The sequence below is a fragment of the Macaca thibetana genome, chromosome 17, assembly GCF_024542745.1.
Source record: "Macaca thibetana thibetana isolate TM-01 chromosome 17, ASM2454274v1, whole genome shotgun sequence".
In the NCBI taxonomy this organism is placed as follows: Eukaryota; Metazoa; Chordata; class Mammalia; order Primates; family Cercopithecidae; genus Macaca; species Macaca thibetana.
The window spans coordinates 39,024,628-39,045,611 of record NC_065594.1 but is presented as its reverse complement, the minus strand read 5'-3'; the positions used below and the strand labels follow the sequence as shown (position 1 = coordinate 39,045,611).

At 34.0% G+C, this 20,984-nt stretch overlaps 1 protein-coding gene across 5 annotated transcripts in view; it reads right to left on the bottom strand.

Moving 5' to 3' along the window:
* The window catches only part of TDRD3 (tudor domain containing 3), a 200,086-nt gene that overhangs the window by 153,134 nt on the left and 25,968 nt on the right, over nt 1-20,984 (bottom strand). For 2 of the 5 annotated variants that reach the window (XM_050766527.1, XM_050766523.1), the window contains exon 2: nt 3,832-3,916. The exons of 1 other annotated variant lie outside the window; for it this stretch is intronic. Coding sequence is in view for 1 of the 4 variants with exons in the window: in XM_050766523.1 (XP_050622480.1) it covers nt 3,832-3,916 (85 nt within the window). In the remaining 3 variants the exon portion in view is untranslated. Of the gene's footprint in view, nt 1-3,831; nt 3,918-18,067; nt 18,182-20,984 lie in introns of those variants that run through there. 2 more of the 5 variants (XM_050766528.1, XM_050766525.1) reach the window with 2 other exon arrangements.

Below are 20,984 nucleotides of genomic sequence, written 5' to 3'. Positions count from 1 at the left end.
CAGCCTTCCCTATATTAAGATGGTTTTAAAATTAAATGTTAATAGATGTGAAGCACTCAGTATAATGACTTGCACAGAGTAAGCACTCAATAAATGTTAGCCATCCTGTTTATGTTAGTGAGTATAAAACATGCACTTTTTAAAATCATCTGAACATACATAACCATCATATCAATAATGTAACTAACAGTTCATGAAAACATTTACATTATTTTGAAGTCACCCAAAAGCTGAAATATTTAAATATGAATGAGAAACAGAATACATACAAATGTTATAATATATCATGGTCCCTCATTTCTGGTTTTGATCAATAATTATGAAATTTCATTCAAATGAAAATGAGCCATCACTGTAAACGAGCACTAGACAAAAATCCTAAATTTTGATCCATCCCAACCGTAATTAAACAATCATATGATCTAGGACACTGTCACTAATTCTCTAAACCCAGTTAATTTACTTTTCTATAAAATGGAAAAACACCACCAACCCTATCTCACAAAGTTATTGTTAAGCTAAAAAAAGACTACACACTCAAAGTTTACATAATTTCTAAAGTGCCATACATATATATAGTATATAGGCCGGGAGCGGTGGCTCAAGCCTGTAATCCCAGCACTTTGGGAGGCCGAGACGGGTGGATCATGAGGTCAGGAGATCGAGACCATCCTGGCTAACACGGTGAAACCCCGTCTCTACTAAGAAATACAAAAAACTAGCCGGGCGAGGTGGCGGGCGCCTGTAGTCCCAGCTACTCGGGAGGCTGAGGCCGGAGAATGGCGTGAACCCGTGAGGCGGAGCTTGCAATGAGCTGAGATCCGGCCACTGCACTCCAGCCTGGGCTACAGAGCGAGACTTCGTCTCAAAAAAAAACAAAAACAAAAACAAAAAACCATATATATAGTATATGTCCTTAAATATACAAATGTTATTTTGATGTATTTTTAGCAAGATGAAAATGATCTACCAAATCTTTAAATGCCCTAAATTCATACTATAAAGACAATTTTATTATTCAGATGCCATTATATCAGGATTGTTAGGACGATGACTGGGTCCAAGAATGCTGTTATATTGAACAACAAAAAATAATAATACAGGAAAACTTTTAGCCTGTAAAATTTTAAAAATAATTTTCAAAGCATCTACCTACCCACACACACATACATATGCACATATAAATACACACACACACACACAGACACACAATCCCTATTTACTTAAGTAAATGCAAGATAATATCTATTCGGTGAATCATTTTATATTATACAGAATCGTAAAAGAAATAAAAATATAATTTGTTTTTAATTTTTTACTAATGGATAGTGATCAGTAATTTAAGACTGGGCTATCATTAAGTATTTTTCTGAACAATTCCGGTAGTTGAAAGTAAAACTTTCATGCTGGATTTCAATGTCATTTCGTAATATTCTTACTCCCCAATTTAAAAAGCAAAAATTAAAAACATTCCTTTTCAACATAAAAAGCTAAGCCTAAAAGTTACATAGCAGATCTGAGGCAGCTATCTTTAGAAAGGCCAGCTTACAAGGTTAGCCCCAGGCTGGCAGCTAGGGACTTTGCACTTGGACCATTCCCTAACTAAAAATGTAGTTCACTGTATGGATTATTCATATAAACAATATGATTTATGGTGGACATCTGTTTTCTGGGAGGGATCTGAAATTCTGGTACCTTTGCAGGCAGCCCAATAAAGGCCTTAGGTATTAGCCTCCAGAGGGCTTCCCTGGAGAGAAACACTACATATATGTTACTTTAGGGTTCACTGTTAGATAAAGGAACAAGCTCAGCGTGTACCCCATAGAAAGAAGACAAGAAAATTTGTTGATGGATTATCCTCCCAATATACAATTAGCTATGCATGTGTGCGTACGTACATATATGTACAATAAGAATCAATAATGCATGTCTTTCTCAACTAGTGGTTAATTTCCCACAATCACTCAAAAGTTGAAAAAAATTCAACAGAATACTATAAATGCCTAAATTTTATTAATAAGATGATAAATTTGGATAGATAGATTATTTGTCTGGTATAGGCTTCACCCTAATCAAAAAGCTTTTTTCCTATCATATGGCATCACAGCTTTGGACTGTAGTATTTAACCATATATTTCAGGGAAAATATAAAAGACAAATTAACTCATTCAGATAATAGTCAACATGCACCTCTTATGAGCACTGCACAAATACTTCATCTTGATTTATTTTATTCAAATTTTCATACCAATTATAATTTATTGCTATTTACCTAAGCACATAAATAAAAAACCCCAGCAAATTGTCAAAAAATCTCTTTCCTAGAATCTTTAGAAAGTTCTTCTTAAATAAACAAGAAAATAGAGTCCTTTATAATATTTTTAAACAATAGAATTAACTAATTTCAATGCAAGACAAAGAAAAATAAAGTTTTTAGTCATAAATAACATGCCTAATTTCTAGCTAATTCTTACTATTAAAAAATTAGTCTTTTATTTATTAAAAACCTAAATACTTAGCTCAGAAACCAAAATAAACGATCTTTTCTTGTTAAATAAAATTCAAAGAAGCTGAAAAAAAAATGACTCAGTTTAGGACATAAATTTTATCTATTTAAACCTAAGTTTAATTCTATAAATATAAATTTAAGTAATTTTTTTAAAGTTAGATTTATACATTTATTTATATTTTAAATGTTCCTTGTGCCCATCATTTCTGCTTTACATTGATTTTGCAGATATGATGGATTTGTCAGACTATAGTTCTCTTAGAAATTTCATTGACCATATATCATAGTACATAAATTTGATTGTTTATAGCTTATTATAAAGCTACAGAGAAAAACAATCAGAGGGTAACTGTAGGAATGAGAAAAGAACATTTGTTTACTTACTTTTTTTTTTTTTTTTTTTTTTTTGAGACAGAATCTCGCTCTGTTGCCCAGGCTGGAGTGCAGCAGCGCAATCTCAGCTCACTGCAACCTCCACCTCCCGGGTTCAAGCGATTCTTCTGCCTCAGCCTTCCGAGTAGCTGGAATTACAGGTGCACGCCACCACGCCCGGCTAATTTTTGTATTTATACTAGAGATGGGGTTTCACCATATTGACCAGGCTGGTCTCAAACTCCTGATCTTATGATCCACCTGCCTTGGCCTCCCAAAGTGCTGGGATTACAGGAGTGAGTCATCGTGCCTGGCCTGTTTACTTACATTTTTATTTCAAACAATTTTTATAACTCTTGAAAAAATCCAAAAGCCAATCCAAGTATGGAAAAAAAAAAAAAAAAAAAAAAAACAGCTAGAGGGTTGGGTGGAGAAAGAGTTGAAAAGAAATATACACTAAAACATTAACAGTAATTATAAGCAGATTTAATTTTCTTATTTTGATCTTCTATTTTTTCTGAAATATTCCACAATAAGTATTATTTCTATCATTATGAAAAGTTATTTCGAAACAATAAATACCACTGTCAAAAAGCTATAACCTAGCTAGAGTTTCTATGTAAAAGGGAATTCATTTTAATGAATAGTCAGTTTTTACTACTATTATATAGCTACTATAAATGTTTAAAAATGTCTGTAACTGATCAGTGGATGAAAAATAGGAATGTTAATTTCATTTTTTCCTTTTTCATTGGATTTTGTATAATAGATACTAATAACTTGCTAATATGAGATTACCAAATTCAACAAACATCACTACAACTTAAAATGGAAAAAATAAGAAAGATGTTCTCTATATTCATTATCATATAACCCAATTTATTCTGAGACTTTTTTATAAATATAGCTTCCAGATTTCAAATGTTTACAAGTTAATAAATATAACCTACATTGAGAGCAATCAGGATGATGTCATTTACATTGACTTTGTCAGGAGAGCTTGTGCAAGCTTCAATGCCTTCATCTGAAAGATACCTGTTAAAATAAAATATATGGCTTAATATTATCTAAAATCAAAATTAACCAAAATTCTTTTCTTAAGTCTACATGCAATTTTGTTTTCTACTATAAAGTGCTTCTGCTACAAATACTAGGGAAAGAGTCTTGGATATGGATTCCCTGTTTATTTACTATTTCTTATAGAACCGATGAACAGTACATACTTTTCTTTTGTACCCTTAAAGAGATACTGTGTTAATAAGATTATTCATATGCTTTCTGAGAAAAGCTATTTAAATGTCAATATACTTAAGGAATGTATAAGCTACTCTTTGCTATTATACAAATATAATCTCGACTTAAGTATATGTTAATACAGTAAGCTCTTAAAAAGAGATTGAGATGTGCCATAAAAATAAAACTAAAATCAACACGGTTTTAAACTCAGTACAGCAGAACTTCTCTGTGGACTTTCTCACATTATCTTCTCAAGTCCCCTTTCTTTCACATAATGTTCTCAAGGATCCTTCAATAAAGAATATCAATTCCAATAACATAAAGATAGGCAACTTTTTACAATACATCTTTTACTTTTCCTATTTCTTTTCAGTTTTTTTTTTTAACTCATTGTCTTATTTGCCCTTTTTTCTTTTATCCAGTCCAAACCAACTATGCATCTGTCAGAGACAATTAATTCAAGAGTAAAGAGATTATTGAATCCAAAGGAAAAAAATTCATCTGTATCCATACCCATGAACATTTTGAAACTCTCTGATAAACTCAACAACTCTGGAATCAACCATCAAAAAGTCCACTTGTAAAAACCCTGATTAATATCTCACATTTTTTATAATCAGTATCAACCCCTTTAACCAAAGAGCTAATGGTACCATCATCACTGCAGACATTCTTTCACAGTTAAAAGGATCCAAGACTGCTAGTCTAAGAGATCTAACTCAAGCTTATTTTTGATGAACAGCAATTCCACCATCAACCCTCAACACTAGACTGATTCTAAGATACTTATCAAAGAAAACCTTGCCCAGAAATAGCAACCAAAAGAAGTGGCTTTAAGAAATAGAGAATAATTTCTCCAAAGTAAAAAAGCAAGTGAAAAGAAATGTGAATAGTTAGAACAGTACAGAAGAGCAATAGAAGATTAAAGTAGATAAGCCAATGAGCAAGATCAAAGAGGTAAAAGTCAGAAAAATATATATTTAAATCAAACCAAGAATGTTAACAAAATTAGGTACTATTAAAAGTTTAAGACAATGACACTGCTGAACCACAATGATAAATGAAGTCAAGTAGTTAAATGGGTGACAGAGAAAATACAAGTATATAGATGAGTCAGTAAGAATGAATAGATGGTAGGGAGGAATGACAGTATATAAGTGACCATGGAATACAAATATCTGCAGTCAATTTAGATGGTTCAAATATTGCTTTAACTCAAAATGGCTATATTAATTTCTTTATTATCCTGTTAATTTTTCACTATTTATAGTGAAAATAGTTAACTTTGCACTATTAAATAGTTAATTTTTTTCACTATTAAATAAAATTAAATTTTCACTATTTGTCCAACTGTATCTGTAACTCTAATCATCTTACAAATTCACTTTCATAAATATTATGCCCCTCTTAAGTGAAAAGTATTGTGTGAAATCAGTAATAATATTAGTAAAATGATGAAAATTAAACACCTGCCCTCAAGAAGTTTACCATCTCCTATACAGCATAACACAATACATAAACAGCTATCATACAAAGCCAAAATAACTATAAAAATGTTATAGGGGTTCAAAGAGGCTGTTGGATGGGAAAAAGTACACAGAAAAGGAACAATGTAATCAAAAACTTGGAAGTGAGTAAGCGTGAAGCACCTTCTAGGGATAATATCCTAGAGCTTTCTGACTGGAAAATGGAGAGGAAACAAGAGATAAGTATAAGTTGAGACCAATTTTAGAAAGCAACACTGCACAAAAGGATATGGGTGATAAATTAAATTCTGATTGACTGATTATAAAAACATAGCTTTCCAAGCTCCTACACAAGAGGGAAACAGTACGCAATGACTAATAGAATATTTTGTTTTCTAGAAAGAAAACTGTAGAATTAAAGAATTATAGGATGTCAGATGAACTAGAATAGATCTTTAAAAATAATCAAAATTCACCTCTTCAACTTTACAGATGGAGTCCTAGAGATGTAAATTAAACTTGCCCCCAAAAATACAAATTTAGAAGATGCAAATTAAAAACAAGAATGACTCCTAACTCCCAATTCAGCACTCTTTCCATCACAACACACCATTTTCAGCTGGGTGCAGTGGCTCATGCCTGTAACCTCAGCACTTTGAGAGGCCAAGGCAGGTGGATCACCTGAAGTCAGGAGTTCGAGACCAGCCTGACCAACATAGCGAAACTCCATCTCTACTAAAAATACAAAATTAGCCAGGCATGGTGGCACATCCCTGTAATCACAGCTGCGTGGGCGGAGGATGAGGCAGAAGAATTGCTTGAACCCGGGAGGCGGAGGTTGCAGTGAGCTGAGATCATGCCACTGCACTCCAGTCCGGGCAACAAGAATGAAACTCTGCCTTAAAAAAAAAAAAAAAAAAAAAAAAAAAAAAAAAATTCATTTATCAAACAATTAATGCTGATACTAGTGATATGATAATCTCATAAACAAAAGCCAGTAGCTATCCAAATCAGTTTCCTAATCAGCTAGACACTTCAGCAACTCACACACACAAAAGCAGAACTAGACAAATTCAACTGGTGAGCTCCAAAGTACATTAAACAAGAACAGGTAAATAGGTATAAAACTCATTTTATAAAAGCAGTCATGCTGTTCCCTTCTGCATAGTAGAAGATCAGGAAAATAATATCAACTAATTATTACATATTCAAGTTTTCAGAAGAATAAAAATATCCCATCCCTACAAAATATTAAAAGGTAAAGTCTAACAAAAATTCTAAAGGCAGAGTTGTAAGGGGTTGGAAATTTGCCTTTATCCACATAAATCAAATATGTGATTTCTTTCAAACAAGGCCCATACATCACATTGCTGGACTTAAAATTATATTACAAAACAGCATAGTACTGGCACAAAAGTAGGCAATTATACCAATGGAACAGAATAGAGAACCTCGAGATAAAGCCAAATACAGTCAACTGATCATCAACAAAGCATACAAAAACATAAACTGGGGAAAGAACACCCTATTTAATAAATGGTGCTAGGAAAACTGGTAAGCCACATGTAGAAAAATGGAACTGGATCCCCATCTCTCACCTTATTCAAAATTCAACTCAAAATGGATCAAAGATTTAAATCTAAGACCTGAAATCATGAAAATTCTAAACATTTTCATGGTTTAGAAATTCTAAACATTGGAAAATTCTTCGGACATTGGCATAAGCAAAGAATTCATGACTAAGACCCCAAAAACAAATGCAACAAAAATAAAAAGTAGAACTTAATTAAACTAAAAACTTCTGCACAGCAAAAGAAATCATCAGCAGAGTAAACAGACTACCCACAGAGCAGGAGAAAATATTTGCAAACTATACAATAAGGACCAGAATCCATAATCTACAAGGAACTCAAACAAATCAGCAAGAAAGAAAAACAAATAATCCCATCCAAAAGTGGGCAAAGGATGGAAACAGACATTTCTCAAAAGAAGATATACAAAAACAGCCAATGAACATATGAAAAAATGCTCAGCATCACTAATCACCAGGGAAATGCATATCAAAACCACAATGAGAAACCACCTTACTCCTCTAAGAATGGCCATAATTAAAAACAACAACAACAACAACAACAACAACAAAAACCCCATAGATGTTGTCGTGATGTGGTTTACACTGCTGGCAGAAATGTAAATTGGTACAACACTATAGAAAACAATATGGAGATTCCTTAAAGAACTAAAAGTAGATCTTACCATTTGATCCAGCAGTCCTACTGCTGGGTATCAACCCGAAGGAAAAGAGGTCATTATATGAAAGGACACATGCATACACATGTTTACTGCAGCACAATTTGCAATTGCAAAGATGTGGAACCAACTTAAGTGTCCATCGCCCAAAGAGTGAATAAAGAAAATGTGGCATATATACACCATAGAATACTACTCAGCCATAAAAAAAGAATTGAAATAATGTGTTTTGCAACAACTTGGATGGAGCTGGAGGTCATTATTCTACATGAACTACAGGAATGGAAAACCAAATACTTTATGTTCTCACTTGTAAGTGGGAGCTAAGGCATGAGGGTGCAAATACATACAGAGTGATATGATGGACTCTGGAGACTCCACCAGGGTAGGTTAGGACAGGGTGAGGGATAAAAGACTACATATTGGGTACAGTGTACACTGCTCGAGTGATGGGTGCACTAAAATTTCAGAATTCACCACTATAGAACTTATCTAGGTAACCAAAAACCACCTATACCCAAAAAACTATTGAAATAAGAAAATAATAAGGCCTGTAAAAGGTTTTCTGAACATAACAAAACCAAAAAACTTAAGCCTTATAGGTTTACTCCATGGTTTTCAAGAAACAGGGCACCCATTCACAGCTCTCCCTGAATAATATCTTACTGATCCTTTTGTTAATACTGGACAATTGTCACAGACGGATTGAGCCTAAATTAACCATACTTTGGGATTTACAAATTAATCTTTTCATTTTTATAAACATTTAGAACTCCAATATTACCAATGAATAAAACAAGTGATAAAAAACAAAAACTCAAAGACCAACATGTGCTTCAAGAACTTCAGTAACACAGTAACTGAAGAACAACACAACACAGGATTCATCAGTCTTAACTGTGGTAATCAGGAAAGAAAGCAACTGAAAAGTGAAGCAGGCACTCCAGTTACAGTCCCCGTGCATACACCCACCTGGTGGACCTTGAGAGAAGAGAATTACCATCAGTTCCCATGTGCCATCTTTGAACACCTAAAATCCAAGGGCATTGATACAAAAGAAGAAACTGACACCAGAAGGTTCTTGTTTACTAATACAGCCAGCAAAAGCGCACTTTTTTTTTTTTCACTCTCTAATGAAGATTTTGGACATTAATATTATAAAACCACTTATTACCGTTGAAAACATCTGAATACATTTTACTGATGGGCAGGGCATTAAATGGCTAAATTTCTGCATGATACAAAACAGACAAATATTTCTCACTAGTTTTACCTTCAAATAATGCAATTTTTAAGTCACCGCAGTTTAGTAAGTGTTCGCTTTTTTTTTTTTTTTTAATAGGGTCTCACTATTCACCAGGCTGAAATGCGGTGGCACAAACGCAGCTCACAAGAGCCTCAACTGCCTGGGCTCAAGCAATTCTCATGGCTCAGTCCCCCAAGTAGCTGGGATTACAGGCACTCGCCACTATGCCCACCTAATTATTTTATTTGATAGAGATGAGATTTCACCATGTTGCAGAGGCTGGTCTCCAACTCCTGAGCTCTAACAATCAGCCCATCTGGGCCTTCCAAAGTGCTGGATTGTGGGCATGAGCCACCACACCCAGCCTTAAGTGCTCAAAATTTTTTAAAAAGGGATTTTAGAAAATGCTTCCTTTGGTAAATGCTTCTATTTATGAGAAGATGTCAAAATTCTTAGAATCACTTAACTGTCTTCACCTCGTGTTCAGATGTCACTTGGCATATCAAACAGACATGTCCAAACCATAGCTCAAGAATCTCGATTGGCAGAAAACTGTGATAAAACAAACACTATTGTTTTAAACTCATTGCTCCAGATGGTAGATCTCCATTACCACCCTTTACCATCAGTAAGGAAAGAAGAGGGCCAATTTTCTTTTGATCCATTTCTTTGAAAGCAGGTAAAATCGGTGAATCTAACTTACTTACTGGCTATGATGTACAGATAATGAAAAGGAGCAAGGCAAACTACAGATCAGCTGACTGAACTAAAGAGGGCAGCCATGTCTACACGAGGATTGGTAAAGCAGTTACTGTGTCAGATTTGATTTTTAGCTTTTAGATTTCTGTAAACCAAACAAAACAGGGCTCAGCCTGTATGTGGTACATGTGCTTTGTACTTACTAAACGTATTAGTTTATTTAAATTATTTGCTCCTGTTCACTTCCAAGTTGTCTTTGACATACAGTGTTGTGCCATAAGTGTACTTCAAATAGTATAACATTCATAGCCAACTTCTTTTCCAAGCAAGAAAAGAACCAAGTATCTTTTAGGTCACTTTGTACACACCAGGAGAGCAAAGAACACAATTACGCCTGTAACAAACGGTTCTCTGGTGAGTTGTTTACATCACACTAAAAAGTATCAAATCATTCAGTCTGGTCATTGATGTAAATATTTTACAAACTGGACATCTAAAGAACCCATGCTTACTTCAGACTTCGAGGACTACTTATATTTTTAAGGAGGAGGAATGTTTTAATTGGCCAGAAAGTGAGCCATAAAAGCAAACACAAAGTTTTATTCTCTTTTACCCACTGCCACCCATTGAAATAATGAATGCTCATTCAAATCTGAACTGCAACGTAAAATATTGATTTTGATTATTATTATTCCTAAAATAATCAAATACAGAATTATTGCACATTGATATAAACTAGGCTGATGACACATGAAAAGTCTTTAAAATGCCAATGAGAAAACCAAGAGTGAAAACATTCTTCACAAATGGATAGGGACTATGTCAAAAAAAATAAGATATCTGGACAGTGACTGGTAAATGGTGTTCTTAATTGCCCCTGAATAAAAACCCAAATCAAATGGTTTCATGCAGTTTTTGGGGTCTCTAACCTATACCTGATTATTTGCTACCACACTGAGGTTACTAGCCCCCACATATGATATCAAAATACCAAAATGGGAGTTTGATAAATTAACTCTTCCTTAGCCACAAAGAAAATAAAGATAACTAATTCCCAATTACCCAAGCTAAGGTGGGACAAGAGAGGGAAAAAAACATAAAAGATAATTTTAAAAAAAAACTTCTATTAAAGGATATTTTTGATCTCAGCAAATATGGAAGTTCCTGACCTACTACAAATTCCCAAAACTTTAATGTTGTAAAGATATTTTTAAAAATTTACCCATAAGAAGATCTCTGTTCACTCTGCCTATCCTGTTTCTGTCTCCACAGTGTAAACCAATTGTAATACACCTGCCAAAAAATTGTTTTATCTATTATTCTTATAGACTCTTAATATACCACACCTAGCCAGAGACACTGGAAGAATTAACTTGCCGATTCCCTCCTCTAGGGCAGAAGGAAATGGCTTGCAAGTTCTTGTTTATGAATATAACTTGGGAAAATACAGTATTTTGCCATAATGAGTAACAAGATTAGTAAGGTAAAAATGCTAGTAAGAATTGGGGCACAAGATTTTCTTCAGATAACCTGGTAAAAATAAAATCAATATATTCAATACAGCTTACAGATATATTGAAAGGACTGCAGATGAGAATACAAGATGGAACACCAGCAGTTAGTTGAATGAATCCATGAATTCCATGGCAAAAGCTCTATTAAGCATAACAAACAGAAGTATCAGAATTCTACAAAACGTAATTCAGAAGAGTGAGTACTACAAAAAATGGTGGAAAATGAAAAAAGAGGTCTTTTATTTTGCTACCCTTAACAACCAAGTATCTCTTCTATTAATATTACCACATTTTCTTTTCTTGTCTAGGCAAAGTAGCCACTTCCTATCCCAAATTGAATACCACAATCTGTATTCCAACAATTAAACAAGGACTTGAATCAATGCTAGCTTAAAAATTTAATTTTCTCTGTGGCTTATATGTAAATGGATCAGATAAATAAAGGTACATATTATTTAAAGTATTTCTAAATACCAGCATGTAGTGTTAATCTTAATGTAGTAAACTATTTTTAATACAAGATTTATTTTACTCATTAATAAACTATCTATTAAAATGCACTACTTTTCTGGTTTTTAGTTTTTATGATTTCTTTGCAATCACAAATATACATTACTTCCACCTTTTTTTTTTTTTTTTTTTTTGTAAAGATAAGAGTCTTGCTTTGTTGCTCAGGCTGGTGAAAGGATTAATATGCGAAAAAAAAATTTTTAATTACTTAACACTATTTAAGAATCTTCTTCTAAATAAACAACTTCTGATGATGTAAAACAATATGAAATGCCTTGATATACATCATGGTTAACATCCACTCTGGTCCAATACCAGTATTTCAGTAGCCAAACAAAAAAAAATTATTTTAAAAATTGAGATAGAAATTTAAAAAAATTTTAGGGAAAATTCTTTGTAAGTTTATATCTAATTTAACAGTATTCAAAAGTGTTTAAACTCTGAAAAGTTAAACCTAGATAGTTTTTTGTTAAGCAACTCCTTTAAAAAGCTGAAGACTATCAGGTAGCTAATTGTGAAAGCTGTACTACTTGAAAGCACCACTAGATGACAACCTTGTTTCACAAGTAAAATATTATACTCCTGTTGAAGCTAAGACCCTGAAGATACACTAAACTAGCTTAAAGGTTCCTGACATTTGTTTTTTGTTGGAGAATAGGGATAACAAAGAAAATAAAATAGACTATTAAAATTTTGAATTTGTGTTTGATATAAAGATCACTCAGGGTTTTTAAAAAAAACTCATTTCATAAGCATTCAAGAGATACCTCACCAGTAGATGTATTGAAACAATTTTCTCTTCCCATCTCTTCTACATCTATATCCTTTGGAAATAAATGATTTTATAAAAATAAAGCACACATAAATTATTACAGACTAATGTTTTTCTGCTGTAGAATAGTTACAAAAAGTATTTTCAACATTATTTCAGTAATTGCTTTTCTCTGACATCAAAACAAAACATGACAATTTTAAAATAATCATAAGAAGACAAGTAATAAATAACTTCTATTTTGATGACTCATATTCAAAATATTAAAATATTTTTCCCATACATAAACCAATCCATGAAGGCATTAAACCTAGAATGCTTATTTGGTATTTAAAAAATTGTAACAGCTGAGCAAGTAAAAATTTGTAAATAATTCCCTTGAAATCCCATAATTAATATATTACAAAGTATAGTGGCAATGGTAACCTAACTATGTTGTTATTCATCTTTGTAAACCATGACTTCACATAAATTTAAAAGTATAAAATGAAGGCCTAGATCTTTTTACTTTCATTGAGGTTATAATTTACAGCCTTCCTCTAATTCTATATTTTCATACATTAATTCAGAAGCAGAACTGGGATTATTTTTAATAAATCAGATTTTAAGATGTGAGATTACTTAATATTTCTGTCCTCTTTTTCTCAGCACAAAGGTAGTGGCTATATTTATTACATCAGGTCAAAAGGCTTACATGAAGCCTACTGCCCTAAACACTACACTGACTACTGCACTCATAGCATTGATGCCTACAAAGTCCATGCCGAGGGTTTCTCAAGGTGAGGCCTTCCAAAATTAACCCCGAGATGATCACATACTTGGTTAAGTTTACATAACAAATGCTATTTATAAATGTAAGGTATTATAAAAATTAAAAGGCATTTTCATGAGTAGCTGGAGAGACTATCACTTTTTAGTGAAAACTGGATGAAAATCTAAGACTTACCTTTTAATATGTGTGGGACCCTAGTCAATTTACTTAATCTTTCTGTGCCTCAGTTTCCCCCTACCAAAAACGACAATCCTGAAAATACTGATCCACAGAGTTTTTCTAAGAAAAAATGAGGAGACAGCATGTAATATCTAGCATATGCTTGGAATACAGTAGGTGCTAAGTAAGTATTAGTTTTCTTCCCTCTTAAACATGGTGCTCTTATTTATTCTATAAAATATTTTCAAAACATAATGATATTCAAAAATATGGATTCTAATGAGAAAGAAAGAGAATAAAATTTGTCTAATGATAAAGGGAATTTCTTCAAAGGCTAGAGCTAATAGTCAGAAGTGTATATGATTCCGTATTGGTAAGCCTGACTACATATTTCTAGCAGGCTACTCACATGGAGTTCACTGAGAACTAAAGAAAAGTATCAGAAAGAAGGAAATACTTTTTATTATTTATTTTGTTTAAATCTTTCAGTTTTACAATTGAAAGTTTTTTATCAATAAGAAAATAAGTTATTCCATTAGACTGTACAACTGTTTCTGCCTGGAACAGAATTTCTAATGCAAAATGAATTGCTATCATTTTTGTTCAATCTGCCATTTATGTCAGAATTTAAAATAATGTCAAGAAAGAGCTAGTAAGCAATAAAGTTTAAAGTTATATTGCACAGAGAAAAATCAGTCATTTTAAAATTTACATTTAAAATTTGATGTCATTCAAAATCTTAAAATGAAAATCTACTTCAAATATCATAGGCAATTAAGACAAATACCTATTTGTTTCTAGTATATGCAATCATGTCTTACAATCTAGTAACATAACAATTTCCTGTACATTAAAACGAATTGAAAAAATGAAAGAGGCATATAAAAAGCACAATATTACAATTAAAAAGGGCAGCCATTTAAATGTGTCACTATATTAAACAGGTAAATACTAAACAAATAATTTTTTGTCAAAAAAGCGAAATAGTTCCATATATATGTTAGCTGATAAATACGAATTAGTAATTCTCATTTCCATTTCTTTAAAGTGCATCTTAAATACAAAGTGCTTAGCGTTGCTTACATTTTTGAAATAGAAATGCTGCAAATAAATTAGATTTTTTTTTCTATTGAAGGAGACCAGGAAATTTCACCCCAAAATATGGCACCCTGGTATGCTGATTATTTTTAATTAAAGGCCCTTGGAGACTGGCAGATACTAGAAGAAGCTTTACTCTGATACTCCCTTATCTGCTTAAACTCCAGACTCTTCAAAGAAGAAAATTACTACTGGTCCCTTCCTTGAGTTTTCATTAACTCATACTGCAGGAATAAAGACTGAAGTCTGTCAATACACCTGAACAGAACCATTGTCTTCTCTGTGGGCCCACAAGGCTTTGTCTCAGGACTTTGTATGCTCTCCAAGCCCACTGAATTCCCCTAAAAATCATTTACTATCCCCCTTAAAATCATCCACATCTGTCTCTCCTCTGTGAAGAGTATATAAGCATCTGTACCCCCACTGCACTATTGTATAAACCATCATTCTCTTGTAATTCCCTTGTGCTATGCACGATAAAATAAATTTTGTATGTCTCTGCTATTAATCGGCCTTTCTTCAGCTGATTTTCAGCAAACCTTCAGAGGGAGAAGGGAGAGTTTTCCCTTGGCCCCTATATTAACTTAGAAAACATAATTTGACTACATCCCCCATACCTCTTCATAGTAGCCTGAATGGTGGCCCACAAAAAGATACGCTCATGTGCTAATGCCTGGGAATCTGTGAATGTTACTTTATTTAGAGAGAGTCTTTACAGAAGTAATTAAATTAAGAACTCTGAAATAAGAAAATCATACTAGATAATACAGGCAGGCCCTAAGTCCTATGACAAGTGCTTTTATAGGAGAGAGGCAGAGGGAGTTTAAAAACAAACACACAGAGTAAAGTGACACACAGAAAAGTAAAAGGCCATATGAAGCTGGAGGCAGAAACTGGAATGATGATGCCTCAAGCCAAGGAATGTCAGCAACCATAGAAGCTGGAAGGGGTAAGTTACTGATTCTCCCCTAGAGCCTCTGCAGGGAGAACAGCTCCATAGACATTTTGATTTCAGAATTCTGATCTCCAGAACTGTTAAGTGAATAAATTTCAATTGTTTTAAGCCACCCAGCTTGTGGTAATTTGTTACCACAGCCACTGGAAATAAATACATCCACTACAAATTCCAGTAATTACTTGAGAAGCATTGATTTAATTAAACAAAAAACATTATTTTGAAAAAGCAGTCCATCCCTTAGTTTAGAATCTATGGGCCGGGCGCGGTGGCTCAAGCCTGTAATCCCAGCACTTTGGGAGGCCGAGACGGGCGGATCACGAGGTCAGGAGATCAAGACCATCCTGGCTAACACGGTGAAACCCCGTCTCTACTAAAAAATACAAAAAAAAAAAACTAGCCGGGCGAGGTGGCGGGCGCCTGTAGTCCCAGCTACTCGGGAGGCTGAGGCAGGAGAATGGCGTGAACCCGGGAGGCGGAGCTTGCAGTGAGCTGAGATCCGGCCACTGCACTCCAGCCTGGGCGACAGAGCCAGACTCCGTCTCAAAAAAAAAAAAAAAAAAAAAAAAGAATCTATGAAGGACATTTCTTCTATTCAACTTTAAATGCCTTGATTCATTATCTCTTCCTGAATGAATACTTTCAGTGAACCTTATTGGTTAAAGTCTATAAATAAGAAAATACAAATTACACAGAGTGACAGTGGCCCTTCTTATTATACAGAAAAGGAAAGTGGGTAAACCAGGAGCACTGAACAGTGTGGAGAGATCAGGCAAAGGAAAGACGTAGAGAGGGGATCATCAAACTCTGTCTACCTACACCTGACTGACCTCCAAATGACAAGTGCGAAACAGACTCCAAACATCCCAGCTAAAGACAAAAGATTTGAAAAAAGAATGGAGCTGCTGCATAGGATAAGAAACTACAGTTCAAACCCAGCCTCCCCACAAAAAAAAGTACCTTTAATAACACAGGAAACAATAATCACCAGTGGAAAACAAGAGAAGAAAAATCTCTACAATTTAACACTATTAATACGCAGTACAAAATTCAAAATTACCCAACATACAAAGAATGAAAAAATGGAACACATTCTGAAGAAAAAATAAAATCAATCAAATCTGTCTGATCCCAAGATGAACCTGATGCTGAAAATAATAAAGATTTAAAGTGGGTATTACAGCTATTTGCACTTAAGAAAAAAAAGTTTTCAATACAGTCACACTCCACATAACATTTTGGTCAATGACAGATACATATATGACTGTGGTCCTCTAAGATTAAAATACTGTATCTTTTCTATGTTTATACATTTTTAAATATACAAATATGTTTAAATACATAAATATGTATACCATACTAAGTTGTGTTACAACTGCCCACAGTATACAGTATGATAAAATGCTGTACAGGTTGGTAGCCCAGGAGCAACAGGCTATGCCATATAGCCTATGCATGTAGTCGGCAATACCATTAAGGTTTGTGTAAGAACACTCTATGATGCTCCCACAATGACAAAAATTGCCTGAGAACACATTTCTAGAATATACCCCATAAAGTGATGAATGACAGTATACGGTATAGGAAGGTTTTATAGAATTCCTCTGTGAGACCATTTGCCCCTGGGTGCTTTTATGGAGTAATCTCTCCCTTAATTTTCTCTATTTCTTCTATAACATCGGTCTGTTTAAGCTTTCTAACTCTAATAGGGGCTACTTTGGTCATCTGTACTTTCCCAGAAAATTACCCATTTCATATAGGTTTTTAGAAGTATTTGCAAAGTGTCTCATGACATTTAAAAAAAAATTTTTGTGTGTATATTCGAGGTTTACAACATGATGTTACAGGATACCTATAGATAGTAAAATAGTTACCACAGTGAAGTTTATTAATGTATCAATCGTCTCACAGTTACTTTTTGTGTGCAACAAGGGCAGCTAAAATCTACTTATTTAACAAAAATCTCTAATTTTAGTAACTTTAGTCCTCATGTTGTACATCTCTCAACTTTTTTGTCCTACATGTCTGCTATTTTGTGTCCTTGTATCCACATCTCCCCATTTCCTCTACCCTCCCCACTGCCTGTGGTAACCACTGTTTCATTCTATCTCTATATTTGAGCTCTTTTTTTATTTATAATATTCCACACATAAGTAAGATCATATAATACTTTTCTTTCTGTGTCTGGCTTATTTCACTTAGCATAACATCCTATAGGTTCATTCATGGGTGAGAAATGGCAGGATCTCCTCCTTTCTAAAGGCTGAATTATATTCCATTGTATATACAAGTGACCTTGAACTCGGGTGTTAGCAGCACCAACCCCTGCACAGTTGAAAATCTGAGTATAAATTCTGGCTCCCTAAAAACTTAACTACTAATAGCCCACTGCTGACCAGAAGCCTTACCAATAACATAGTCAATTAATACATATTTTGTGTATGTATAATGTACTATATTCTTACAATAAAATGTTACAAAAGCCATATGGAAGAGAAAACATATTTACTGTTCATTATGTGGAAACAGATCATCATTAAGGTCTTCATCCTCATTGTCTTTACGCTGAGTAGGCTGAGGATGAGGAGGAAGAGGAGGGGTGGGTCTTGCTGTCTCAGTGGTGGCATGGCAGAAATGAAAGAAAAATCCATGTATATGTTAACTCACACAGTTCAAATCCGTACTGTTCAAGATCAACTGTATATACCACATTTTCTTTATCCATTTTTCCATTGATGGACATTTAGATTGTTTCCATAGCTTGGCTACTGTGACTAATACTGCAATAAACTTGGAAGGGAAAGTATCTTTATGAGGTAGTGATTTCATCTTCTTTGGTTATATACCCAGCATAGGGATTGCTAGGTCGTATTGTAGTTCTATTTTTAATTTCTTTAAGAGCTTCCATACTGTTTTCCATAAGGGCTGTACCAACGTACATTCCCATCAACAGTGTACTAGGGTGTTTCTCCACATCCCTGCCAACATTTGCTCTCTCGTATCTTTTTTGATAATAGCCGTCCTTATAGGTGTGAGGTGATACATCATAGTGGTTTCAATTTGCACGTCCCTGATCATTTGTGATCTTGAGCACCTTTTCATACACCTCTTAGCCATTTTTATGACTTCTTCAGGGAAGAGTTTATTCAGGTCCTTTGCCCATTTTTTAATCAAGTTATTTTTAATGTATTGTTTCAAAGATGTCTTCTTCTTGTTATTTCTTATTTTACATAGTTATACTTTTTTTCTTTCAATAAGTTAGCTAATGGTTTGTCTATTTTGTTAACTTTTTCAAAAACACCAAGATTGTTCATCTGATAAATGGATATAAACAAAATGTGTTATTTCCATAAATTGGAATATTATTGTCATAAAAATAAGTGAAGGATTGATACATGCAGCAACATGAATGAACCATAAAAATGTTATGCTAAATGAAAGAGGTCAAACTTTAAAAGCCACACTTTGTATGATTCCACTTATATGAAATGTCATATAAAAAAATCCATAGAGACAGAAAGCAGATGAGAAGTTGCCAGGGTCTAGGAGGAAAGGGGAGTGATGGCAACGCATTATCGAGTTAAATGTTCTTGAATTAGATAGCAGTGATGATTATATATCTGTGTGAATATACGAAAAGCTACTGAATTATATGCTTTATTTTTTATTTATTTATTTTTTGAGACAGAGATGCCCTCTGTCACGCAGGCTGGGGTGCAGTGGCACAATCTCCTCTCACTGCACCTGTGCCTCCTGGGTTCAAGCAATTCTCCTGTCTCAGCCTCTGGAGTAGCTGGGACTACAGGCGCATCCCACCATGCCCGGCTAATTTTTGTATTTTTAATAGAGAAGGGATTTTGCCGTGTTGGCCAGGCTGGTCTCCAACTGCTCCCTCAAGTGATCCGCCCACCTCAGCCTCCCAAAGTGCTGGGATTACAGGCGTGAGCCACTGCGACCAGCCAGAACTGAACAAAGGGGTGAATTTTTTTCTGTGATTTATAACTCAATAAAGTCGTTTTTTAAAAACCACTGGCCGAGGGCGGGGGCTCACACCTGTAATCCCAGTACTTTGGAAGGCGGAGGCGGGCGGATCACGAGGTCAGGAGATCGAGACCATCCTGGCTAATGCGGTGAAACCCCGTCTCTACTAAAAACACAAAAAATTAGCCGGGCGCAGTGGCGGGCGCCTGTAGTCCCAGCTACTTGGTAGACTGACGCAGGAGAATGTCGTGAACCCGGGAGGCGGAGCTTGCAGTGAGCCGAGATCGCGCCACTGCACTCCAGCCTGGGCGACAGAGCGAGACTCCATCTCAAAAACTAAAAAAAAAAAAAAAAAAAAACCACTGCATGGCCAGGGAGAGAAAACATCAGGATTTTGGCTTATTTGCTAGAGTTACTCTTTTTCTATTCTTTTGCTCATCAATTTCTGCTTTTATAGTTATTATTTTTCTTCCTTTCTTTTTGACTTACCTCGTTCTTTTTTAGTTTAGCTGAAAATTTAGTTCATTTATCATTTATCCATTTTATTAATAAAAGTAGTAAAATAAATTTTCCTCTAATCACTGCTTAAATACACCACATAAATTATGATATAAAGTGTCTTCACTGTCATTACATTTTTTTACAATTAAATACATTTAATTGTATTTCTCCTTTTACAATTTTTTAAAATACTTTTTAAAAAGTTGTTTAGTCAAATTTTTTAATTTCTAGGTGAAAGGGCTTGTATTTGGTTTTGTTAGTAAATTCTAGTTTTAGTGCACTGTAATCAGAGTGTTTATAACAGTTCTACTTTATGGAAGTTATTAATGTTTTCCTTATAACATAATATATAATCAGTTTTTGTGAATGTGCCATATGCACTTAAGAAAATGAGTATTTTCTCTTATCAAGGTATAGCATTCAATATACAGTATACCCAGAAGATCAACCTTATTGCCTATATTGTTTACATCTTCTACCTCCTTATATTTTGTCCACTTAAATCTATCTAGTAATAAAAGCAGTATAATGCAGTATCCTGTTATTGCTATGTTTCTATGTATGTGTCCCTGCAAACGCCTGAAGTTTCTGTTTCAGAAAGCCAGTTGCTCTATTTCTTAATGCATAAAAGTTCTGGTATGATGAAAACTATTTTTATATAGCCTTAATATTTAAAAAGCAGCTTGGCTAGATATAAAATCTCATATTCGTACTTCTACTGACTTTTCTTTGAACGCTGCTCTATTTTTGCCTTGCTTTATATATTGGTTTTGAAAAGCGTGATGCTACTTATAATTCTTTTGCTTTTATTTGAATTTTTTTCATGGTGGTCCTAAGGATTTTATCATTATCTTAATAATCTAATAATTTTTACTGGGATATGTCTTGCAGTTAATTGCTATGGATTAATCTTTCATTGCACTTGGCATACTTTCAATGTGTGG